This window comes from Onthophagus taurus, chromosome 7 (genome assembly GCF_036711975.1).
Source record: "Onthophagus taurus isolate NC chromosome 7, IU_Otau_3.0, whole genome shotgun sequence".
NCBI lineage: Eukaryota > Metazoa > Arthropoda > Insecta > Coleoptera > Scarabaeidae > Onthophagus > Onthophagus taurus.
In genome coordinates, this window is record NC_091972.1 from 23237188 (window position 1) to 23249432 (window position 12245).

At 35.6% G+C, this 12245-nt stretch overlaps 1 protein-coding gene across 1 annotated transcript; it reads left to right on the plus strand.

Annotated features, from left to right (window-relative positions):
• The first annotated feature begins 9769 nt into the window (after positions 1 to 9769).
• Positions 9770 to 10294, plus strand: LOC111425118 (uncharacterized). Its single transcript, XM_023058900.2, has one exon. It carries the CDS (start codon positions 9770 to 9772, stop codon positions 10292 to 10294), a length of 525 nt encoding a protein of 174 aa, XP_022914668.2.
• Positions 10295 to 12245: the final 1951 nt, after the last annotated feature.

The following is a 12245-nucleotide window of genomic DNA, read 5'->3' on the forward strand; positions in this document are numbered from 1 at the left end:
CACATCCAGGAATGGCAATTGTTTTACAGTTTCTGTTTCCATGGTAAATTTTATCATGGGGTGCTGGGAATTGAGGTGACGCAATATGCTAGATCACGTGATGCTTTAACTTCATAGACTATAATTATTCTAGTTTCTTTAGAGAGTAATGCCACAAATTTCTCATAAATTGTTGAGCTCATACGGTTTGTTCGACCAGAGCCATGATTCTTATACATATATACGCGAAGTTACGCGCCGCTCACGGGGGATACGCCCGCTATTGATGTGCATCCCCTTCCAGCATGATTGCGCCGCTCTGCATATAAGGGTAAGTTATACTACGTTAGTATTACCTCCATACCAAATTTCATTGCGTTAGACTCACGTCTTCAGATTATACAGGGTGTGCTCGTGAATTATTTCCAACAGTGTATTTTCTAATATGCTCCGCCAAGAATGGATCAAACTGTGCGACCAATTCCATTGCCATTCAAAAATTTCCATTACTAGAAGAGCCTATTATCTCGTCACGACCTCGTAACGGAAGACCACGACTGGTTAGTTTTTTCACAACTGAAACTACACTTTTTAATATTTTCCTGCAGTAGTTAATTTCCTCATCAATTTGCGAAAATACACTGACGGAAATAGATTCTTGAACGAAGATTATTACTCTTGGCTCCAGCTTATCATATTCTTGTATATCCACAAGAAGATCATTTTGTTGAGTGAAGAAAAACTACATATTCTCAAAGCAAGTATGCAAATATTTTTGATTCTCAAGAAAATGAATTCTTAGTGAAAGTAAATCAATAATCTTGAAAAAGAGTATCTGTCAATTTGAAATCCAACATTAATGACTTGTGCGAATGAGATGATTTGTGCTGCTCAACGCGTATATTTATATTTTTCCAATCGTCAAACCCAGTAGTTGCAAAGTATGTATCCATTTAAAATAATCTACAAGCGCCGAAAAAACTTATCCGTACTTTCTAAGTGTATCAGCCAAATTCTTTGCGTTTGTTTACCGTTTACAAATTTTCTAGTAAATATCCTAGGGTTTAAAAACCTTGCCTGATCAGGATAAACACGTTTCGATTTAGAAAAATGTGTCTCTTTGTTTGCTTCGAAGCCATTCCTTGCAAAATAATTGATGGTTAAATCATTTATGTCCCATTTAAGAGGATCTCTATCCGGTTTTATAATATCCACAGTAGTAACAAGATTTGAGGAAGCGTTATTTTCAATAGCATTGCTAAGACATTGCAGTTGATACTGATTCGTTGCTTTCATCTTCTTTAACTTTTAGAAAAACAGCTTGCTCTTGCTCATCAAAAGGAATAACTTCGTGTATAGCCGCTACAGTTTCCTTAGATTCATTAATTGCAGGGCATCTTTTAAAAAAAGTGTCGATTTTTTTAAAACTTCTAATGACTTCTTGTTGTTTTCGTTTTTCTATTCAGCGATTTTTTTATACTGTGCGCCGCTTAACCACTTTCTGCGATTAAAAACCGACATGATTGCTATTAAAAAAGAAACCTTTAGGAATTTTCCATTTTAGAATAATAATAATGAACTTACTTTAATTCTAGTTTTACAACATCCACTTTCGCAATTCGCAGCGTGTGATTTATTTCTTGAAAAAATGAAATTAATAAAATATAAACACAAACGATGGAATTCCAAACGTAAAAATTAAAAGCTCGAATAAAAAAAGCTCAGACATCGATCCCGACAGCAGACAAGAGCTGATCAACCAACTAAAACGAAGATTTATAGAAGCATACAATGTCGATACAATTCTTTCATTCTCGGGAAGCTACTTGTACATTATTATGCTTGATTTGGAGAACCCTAACGCAATTTCACCCACGGAACCAATCAATGGAAAACAAGCAACAATACCACAACCTTCCAATGGATAATATCAGATTCCTATACTCCAACATCGGAAAGCTTATTTAATAGGTAACTATTTGAATACTCATCCTATACAGTGTGCTTTATTTGTAGAAACAAAATCCAAAGAACATATCAAATTTCAAAACTGGTCCGTAGTGGAAAAATATGTGAAATCGACAATGTTAATATCAGAGGAGGCTCTGTAGCGCTAATTCGCCCATCTTTAGCAGTCAAACGTGAAAATAGCCCAAGAATAAATAACAGATTAAACGAATGCACACACTTTTCATTACCATTTGGGAAAGAAAAACTACACATTTTCCTGGTATATATTCACCCACATAATGGAATAGATAATACTATATTTATAAAAGCTTCACTATACGATAACGCCATAATAATCGGATATTTTAATATAAGTAAGTCGAAAAACAAACATTTAACAAACTTCCTCAATCAGACTGGATACAAGAAAATAGCTACACCACCTACATTTATCATGCAGGCCAATACTAACACCACGCCTGATTTAGTAATAGGCTCACCAAGCATATATCCTCTCATCCATGCTCTAGAATTAATAACAGATCTTGGTTCAGACCACCTCAGCATAGATTTTCAACTAAACACCCCACCGTACTCCCCAATAGTAGACATTCCACTACACATTAATATTAATTTATGCAATATCGAAAACCTAAACAATGACATGACAAATTACATCCATAACAATCCTGTTATTAACCCAGAGAACATATCATAGTTTATCAAACACCTAACAAAATCACTAGTATATCACTCCCCAAAAATGAAAAAGTCCTATTATTCCTTCCCACTCCCTCCTTATTTCCTAACGTTAATTAAAAAGTAAAAGATGCATGTACCGAGAGTTCAGAAGAAATGAAGATGTTGACACCCAAAAGAGAATTAATGAGCTTAGTAAAACTATTCACAAGTTAATATGGCAATTCAGATCTTCCAGATTTATTGAAGCTTGTAATAATATCAACCAAAGTAAGGGAAAATCTTTCTGGAATGAAGTCAAAATACTATCAAAGTACAAAAGAAACATCCAGCCCGTTTATCTTATAGATCCATCTGATGGCTCCAACTGTAACACTGATTTCGAAAAGACACAAGTGCATGCTAAATATCTCGAAGAATGTTTTAAAAAATCCGAAAATCACTTATTCGATAACGACCATCACGATCAGATTGAAGACTGGTTTATAGCGTTTGACAACACAGCATACATTTCTAGTAACAGTTTGAATGTCGACGAAGATGAATACTGGGAATTGTTAAGCAAGGGAAAAAATACTTCGGCCGGCTATGATAAGCTGACACGAACAATTTTTAGACAATTACATCCTAACATTCATGCACATGTAAGAGACATATTCAATTTTTGTTTCCAAAATCAATACTTTCCTAATGAATGGAAAACTGGGACAGTAGTATGCATCCTATAACGTTGCTTCCTGTCATCGGGAAAATATTTGAAAATCTTATTAAAGAACGACGGCTAATGTATGTTGAAGATAAGATTCCACATCATCAGTTTGGATTTAGATCAGGCAAATCGACTATACATCCACTAGCTATTCTTACTTCAAATCTACACACTTGTCGCTTACAGCAAATAAAATCAGCAGTTCTTTTTCTAGACATACCAAAAACCGTTTGATTCAGTGTGGCATAACGGTCTGATTTACAAATTAAACGTTCCACCTAAGTTACTTAAATTATTGTCAAATTTTTTAAAAGGTTCTTTTCGAGAAAGAATAAATGAAACCTTCTCGGATGAATTCCAAATTCAACAAGGCCTACCACAGAGTTCGCCGCTCTCACCAATACTATACAATGCTTTTGCATATGACATGATGGAAACTTCCGCGATGTCTACCGATTATATGCTGCAATATGCCGACGATACCGCACTAATAGCACATGGGAAGAAACTTGCAACAGCCATAGTAACATTACAAGAAGCAACTAACAAAATAACTAAATGGTGCTCTTCCTGGAGTATTAACAAAAACGCTTCAAAAACACAATTTCTAATACCATTCCATAGGACAACAGATAATTCTCCAACAGTATACATCAGACAGACGCAAATCAGTCCTTCAGCGAACATCAAATACCTCGGTATAATCTTTGACAGCAGCCGATGCGATTATCGACTCCAAAAAAGTCGGCAGAAACGTTGTAATCTGTACTGATAGCAGACAGGCTATGCTGGCGGTTGGCAGGCATCACACTGCGTCATCGTTGGTGAAGTCCTGTCGGCAATCACTCGAAGAGGCAAACGTATACAACAACGTCACGATAAAATGGCGAAAAGGACACATCGGAATTAAAGGACATGATCATGTGGACAGGTTGGCAAAACGGGCGGCTAACAAGTCACCGATCTCTCCTGAACCGTTTGTACCACTAGCTGTTAATACAGCATCAAAACTGATAAACTCCATCTTCCACCGAGCTTTTTGCGACAGATGGGATGGGACAGCAGTAGGTGCCTTTGCTAAGAAAACTCTGCTCTACCCTGACCGGAAGACATCTACTCAGTTTCAGGGAAAATCGAAAAGTGACTTGAGGCTTCTCACCCACTTCCTGACCGGACACTGCAGGTTACGTAAGCATATGTTTACATGAAGCTGGCGAATACACCCCTCTGTAGAGGGTGTGAAATGGAAGACGAGACGGTAAGTCATATTGTTTGTGACTGTCCAAACCACGCGTACTTAAGGGAATCTATTTTCGGAGTACCATGGCTCCAAATTTCGGATATAAGGAACATACCGCTCTGTTCTATATTAACGTTCATGAAAAGATTGGGCTGGTTTTCTGACCCTTGAATGAACAGTAAATTGTGGGGACGTACAAAGGGACGGTAAGCTGGGGCCTAAGTGCTGTGAGTAACTCACCCCCACGTGAAACTACATACATACATCTTTGACAGCAAAGTGAAGTTCCACATACACACAAAAAAGGCTAAAATGAAAGCAATCACGGGAGCAAAGCTGTTTAGAAGTTTAACGTACAAGAAAGAAGGCATTAACATCAAATGCGCTGCGCATATTTATAAGACTATTTGTAGACCAATTTTAGAGTATGCAAGCCTTTTGACCTATGATAGCAAGCGATGCACACTAAGGAGTTTGGAAGTTGGCGAAAGAACAAGTCTCCGAGCAGTAACGAAAATGAGACACCCGAACAATCCATTGCACAACAGCGCAAATAAAACGCTATATGAAAAAACCGAAATAACAAACAAATCTAAGAGGAAGATGGCTGAAGAAATGTCACCCCTATTTATACAATCAGAATTTGACACTATTTACAAAAGGATTGTGACAGGATAACAATATATGGCTGATATTTGGTCGATAGCCCTTTTTAGACTTAATATAGAATGTACATTATGTTGTTGTTTATGTTATATATTGCTTTTAATTGTCTAAAACGGTAATTACTGCATACCTCGAGGGGAGGGCATAGCCTTAATGCGATCTCGGTTGGCTGTTTTGATTTATCCGAGGTTGAAGAAACTCTTCTTGGTGTGGCTGTTTCCAAGGGTCCGGGCTCATATGATATACCTTCCATTTTTATTAAGAGATGCTCTAAATCCCTTGCTAGACCTCTATGCTTAATTTTTAATATGTCGCTACGTTACGGTGTTTTTCCATCTGTGTGGAAACGGGCGAAAATTACGCCTATTTTTAAGTCAGGAGATTGTAGTCTTGTAACTAACTACCGTCCTATATCTATTTTAGCATTAATGGGAAAATTCTTTGAAAAATTGGTTTACAGCAAGCTATTTTTTCAGATGAAGCCCTGTGTGGGTGCGGAGCAACACGGTTTTTATCCGGGGCGATCTGTAGACCCACCAACTTGTTAGTATATACCGACTTTGTTTTTTCGACTATTAATAAAAACATCCAAGTAGATGCGATATACACTGACTTTAGCAAAACTTTTGACAAAGTGGATCACTGTTTATTACTGTTGAAGTTGAAGCGCGTTGGTGTCGCAGGTGTCCTTTTGAGCTGGTTTGCTTCGTACCTCTCCAATCGCACGCAGGTGGTTGGGGTTGGTGGATATTCGTCCGGTCCTGTTATAATGTCTTCCGGAGTGCCTCAGGGTAGTCATCTGGGCCCGCTCTTATTTATGGTGTACATAGGTGACATCATCAGGTCGTTTCTTATCTCAAGATGTCTTATGTATGCTGACGACAGTAAAATATTTTCTCCTGTTGCTGCTGTTTCAAATTGAACCTTCAGAATGACCTGAACAGATTTTATGATTTTTGTGAGATTAATAATTTGTCACTTAACATACCGAAGTGTCGGACTGTTACTTTTACGAGAAAAAAACAGTTCTTTAAATTTGTTTACCGGTGCGGAACATGCTTATTGGATCGTGTTGACACTATTAAAAACCTGGGCATTACTTTAGATAGCAAACTACTGTTTGATCAACACGTTGACGCAGTGGTGGCCAGAGCTAGTAGGATGCTGGGATTTGTAATGCGCTCTTCTGAATCGTTTTGCTGCCCTAGACCTATTATTTCTTTATACAATGCTTTCGTTAATAGTATTTTATCGTTCGGCAGTACAGCTTGGAACCCTCAATACGACGCATACATTAACAGAATAGAGAGGATTCAGATAAGGTTTCTGAAGTATCTCTCGTATAAATTCCGGCATCCTTATACAGATTACCAATCTGCCTGTTAAATGTATCATATGCCCACACTTCAGCAGCGCAGAACTTGCAGTGATGCCTGCTTTCTGTTCAGGTTGGTCAGAGGTTATTGTGATTCTTCCTATCTTCTTTCACGCATTGATTTGAATGTTCCCCCCTTGTCGGCTGCGCTATGACTTTCTGTTCTATGCGCCGACTGCCCGGACAAATTCGTATAGAAATTTCCCAATACTTCGCATGGAGAGGACAGTGGACCGTCTTGGGTTAGACATATTCGCCGTCGCACAACTTCAAACAAATTATTCGTAATGCCGTGCTCGCCCTACCAGTTGTGTGATTTTAAGTACATTATCTCGTTGCAGCGGCTTAAGTTCTGCCTTGAATTGATTTGATCACATATGATTAATAAAACAAATGTTGTGCACTTATGAACGTATTAATTTATATTTTCTCTACCGGTTTCGCACTTTATAAAGTAACTGCATCATCAGGAGAATCCTTAAAATACAAAAATTAAAACTTATTAAATGATAAGGTTCTTTCTAGTTGTTAAGATATTACAATAAATCAATTAAGTAAATTTATAATATTGGAGTAAACTTACGTCAAAACAAAGACAGATTAACAACCAATAGATATATTAAACAATTAAATCACAAGAAAAATATAAAACGATTAAAGATCGATTGTAAGAGAAGCGTGTAGCTGCAAGAGACCGTTAAAGAGGAAGTAGGGTTAAGAGGTCCGGAAATTTGGTGGAAAAGTATAAGTTTAAGTTGGTACTTATTGGTACATTTCAAATTATTAATATAATAATATTAATCTAATTAGGGTGGAAAAATATGTAGGATTGGAGAGGGAAGGTGGTGGTAAACATGGAACTCAAAAGTTGCAAAGTTTAAACATTACCCATTACCATTGGAAAAATGTATATGTGAATGCAAAGTAGGAAGTTATACAGTTGAACTTCGGGTGGTAACGAATAAAATTCAAGTTGGTACCTATTGATACACTCAAAATTCAAATTATTAAATTTGACCAAAAATGAAAAAATAATGGGTAAGGTGGGTAAGGGAGGGGAAAGGATAAGGGGAACGGTAATCAAAGGAACTCAAAAGTTGTAAAGTTTAAACATTACATATTTAAAAATTCTCGTGCATTTGACTATATAAGGAAAGGTAAATTTTGGAAAAGAAGGGGGTGTGTTAAAATGCAATAAATTGGCATCTAATGAGGGATGATACAACGATTGGAAAAATATAATGTGATTGCATAGTATGAAGTTATGATGAAATTCCATTGGTATTGAATAGGACTTAAGTTGGTATCCATTGATACACTCAATATTCAAATTTTTTAAATTTAACTGTAATGAAAAATGAGTAAGCTGGGTGGGGGGGTATTCATGGTCAAAAAACAAATTCTGACATTAATGAATCGTTAGTAGATCAGACGACTGTTGGTAGTATTAGTGTTGATGCCACTCCTGCTGCTGTTAAAACTATTTCCAGTTCTAGAACAACAGAATCATGTAACCCTTTAAATTCAACTGGTGGGTTTGAATTACTTTCAGATGCTTATGATCCTGCTCTATGATCAAATCTACTAACTCACTCCCAATTTGATGAAATAGTAGAAAAGGGGCCGTTACAAGTAAAAAATTTTAATTTTCCGAAAAATGCAGAAAAAAGACTTTTTTCTGCCAATTATTACAAACGAACTATGAATAATGGAGAACAAGTGCACAGACGTTGGCTAGTTTACAGCAAAAGTACTGATAAAGCATTTTGTTTTTGCTGCAAATTGTATGGAAATGACACTGGATCTCAATTAGCTAACGATGGGTATAGTGATTGGGCACATTTGGGCAGAACTCTTGATAATCACGAAAAATCAGCAATTCATGGTCAGAATGTTGGAAAGTGGACGGATTGTGAGATACGTTTAGCTGAAGCGTCCACTATTGATAAGCAACATATAAAATTGATAAATAAAGAAAAGGAACATTGGCGTGAAGTTCTTAACAGCATTGTTAGTGGCATTAAATATTTAGCACAGCACAATATTGCTTTCAGGTGATCGAACTCTAAACTGTATGAGCCAAACAATATCAACTTTTTAGGACTTATTGAAATGATGGCTACTTTTGATCCAGTCATGCAAGAGCATTTGGGGCGAATCAGATCGTCTGAGATTCACGATCACTATCTAGGACCAAATAATCAAAATGAGTTGATTAAACTGTTATCTGAAAAGGTGAAAGAGAAAATTGTTTCAGACATTAAGGCAGCTAAGTATTTTTCTGTACTACTACTAGACTGCACTCCCGATCTCAGCCACCAAGAGCAGTTGTCTTTGGTGATACGTTTTGTTAAGACTGAAAACAATGTAAGTGCTACTTCTACTAAGAATAAAAGTGGGGGTGTGACTGTTGAAGAGCATTTTCTCGAATTCTTAGACGTTAAGTCAACAACAGGCAAAAATTTAACTGATATTTCATTAGAGGAACTAGATAAAATAGGCTTAGAGATTAAGGACTGCAGAGGCCAAGGATATGACAATGGATCAAATATGAAAGGGTCGTATTCTGGAGTTCAAGCTCGAATTTTACAAATAAATCCAAGGGCGTTTTACATGCCTTGTGCAAGTCACAGTTTGAATCCCTTGATTTGTGATGCCGCAAAATGTTCACCTAAGGCTATAACTTTTTTCGGAATTGTTCAGGGAATTTATGTTGGTTTTTCAGCATCAACAAAACGGTGGATCATTTTAAAAAAACATGATGGGAAAGTAAAATTGAAAGTGTAAAAGCACTTCGTTACCAGATTAAGGAAGTACACGCTGCTTTAGATGAAGTAGTAGAAGCGACTGACGACCCTAAAGCAAAAAGTGAAGCTCGATCCCTTGTCAATGAACTAAGGAGCTATGAGTTTTTAGTAGCATTAGCTATTTGGTATGATGTGCTCTTTGCTGTAAATAGTGTAAGCCAAACCTTGCAGGCTGAAAAAATGCACTTAGGCATGGCATCGCAGTTGCTTCAAGGACTGGTACAGTTTTTTGAGTAATTTAGAAATGAAGGTTTTGTTGCAGCAATAATGGTTGCAAGAGAAATGAGCAAACTTTTGGACATAGAGCCAAAGTTTCAAATAGTAAGCAAAGGAAGAAACGAAAAATGTTTGATTACGAAGGAGATGAGCATGATGTAGAATCTGCTGAACAAATTTTTAAAATTGAGTATTTTTATTATATTGTAGATTGTATATTACAGTCCCTTTCAAGAAGATTTCAACAAGTTGTCAGTTACAACAGTATGTTTGGATTCTTGTACAGTGTAAAAGAATTAAAATCAATTGAACAAGGTCAATTGTTGGAAAAATGCAAAGGCCTAGAAGCCTCTTTAAGTTTTGAAGGGCAAAAGGATATCTGTGGAAATGATTTGTTCACAGAACTAAAAGTTCTTCGTGGCCTACTTCCCGCTGAAGTTGAAACAGCTGCTGGTGTGTTAAGATTTATGAATAGAATACAAAATCCATATCCCAACACATTCATTGCCTACAGAATTTTACTTACTATTCCAGTGACTATTGCTAGCGCAGAAAGAAGTTCATCAATGAGCCAAGAAAGCTTAACGTCTTTGGCAACATTATCGATAGAAGCAGACACCACGGCCAAAGTCAATTTTGGCAAGAAAAATTAACCTTTCAGCGGATTTAAATTTGTTTTAGTTTAGTATTAATAAGAATTAAAAAAATTAATGACAAAATATTTAGCTTGGTAGCGATATTGTGGTAGAGGTGGGAAAGAACGATGATGGTAGGTAGATTATGAAAAAGAAGAGTTTGCCCGCATTTGCTAAAGACGGCTCTAATGTTGTTTATTGAAAATGATTTTTCCTTATTTTTGTGTTCCCTAATTCTAGTTCTTCCCTGTCTCTCCGATGTAGGTGGCTTGACATGTATTGCAAGTTAATCTATATATACCATTGTCATCTAATTTATCTGTCTTTCTTTTAGCATTTGATAAAAGTTTATATATTGTATTTTTATTTTTGAAGGTCAAATTAATGTCATATTCTTTAAGTTTTGTCTTTATTTTATTGGTTAAATTACCTTGGAATGTGATGGCTCTATATTTTTGTTTTTTAGGTGTATTTTGGATTGTTAAAGTTGTGTTTGGTGTTGTGAAAATTTTGGTTTTTATCTTGTTAAGTACTTTTTCGGTGAAATTCACAGGATATTTGTTATTTACAGCTATCTGTTCGATGATTTTGAGTTCTCTCTCTCTGAGTTCTGAGATAAAGTAGTATTCGTTGTTGAATGTACAATAATTTTTAGTGACTATGTGTTTTAAAATATAATTTAAATGTTCGACGATCGTTTTATTATCTGAAAATGAGTTAAACATTTTTGACGTTATTTCTAATGTTTGGTCAATTGGAACATTTGAGTAAAGGTTAGTGACGTCGAAGGAAACAAGAATTTTTTCTTTTATTTTTAAATCTTTAGTCATTTCTATGAATTGGGTGGAATTATCAATTGAGTACTTCGGAGCAAAGTTAATATCCTTAAATATGTTTAACATAAAATTAACAAGTTTTTGGGTAGGTGAGTTATTAAAGGAGGTAATAGGTCTAATGGGCATGTTCATTTTGTGAAGCTTTGGGAGGGAGTATAATTTTGGAATGGTGGGGTTCATACTTATGAAGAATGAGCTGTTAAAATATTTGTAATTGGAATTCTTTAAAAATGGAGTATACTCAACTAGGGTCTCCTTACATTTATTAATCATCTGTTTTGTATTTCTAACGATTTTCTCCAACGGATTACGTTAATGTTGTAAAAATTCATATGTTTTTTCCAAATATGTATTGTTATCTAATATAACTACACCCGCACCCTTGTCTGCTTTTACGAAAATACCGTCTCCTTCTGTTAATTTTCTCTTTATAGATTTTATATTTTTCCAATCTTCTTTTTGGTTACTATTGTTGTTACTGAATTTTAATTCTTTATTTTTATTATTTAAGAAATGAATAAGGTCATTTTTTATATCATTGTAGTTGGGATAGTTTTTTATAACGATATCAAAATCAATAGCTATTTGGGAAATTTTTATTTTAGGTGAAAGGGCGAATTTATGACCTTTGTTGAGAAAATTCATTTCTTTTTCATTAAATATGATATTGGTTAGATTTCTGACTTGTGGTATATTACCCTGAGTTTTCGAGTCTTCTTCCTTGTTTGCTCTACTTTCCTTCCTCAAGTTAATGAGTTTTCTGTTCTTTTTCCTAAGATCATCTTCTTTTGAGATGATGGCATCGCTTTTGGCTTGCCTTATGATTTCTTCCAACTCTAGAAAGTGTAGTTGGTCTCGTAGGATTCGTTGCGTTTTAGCAAGCCCTTCATATATTTTGCTTAATGCTTTGAAATGTCTTCTTTTTTCATCACGTAGGATCTTTCCTACTAGACGTTTTCTTGTTGATACCTTAAGCTTTGAACATCTTATTCTTGCGAAGTTAGGTGTAATTTCTTCTTTTATACATTCATTTATAAAGTTGATATGGTTTTTCGTGATTTCGAGTTTCCTGTATAGCTTCTTGAATCCATGGATGATGTTAGAAGTACGAACTTGACAATTAAGAATTTTAT

Bases quoted from the DNA above. Each gene is read 5' to 3' on its own strand.
- LOC111425118 (XM_023058900.2), top strand. From the start codon at position 9,770: ATGTTTGATTACGAAGGAGATGAGCATGATGTAGAATCTGCTGAACAA.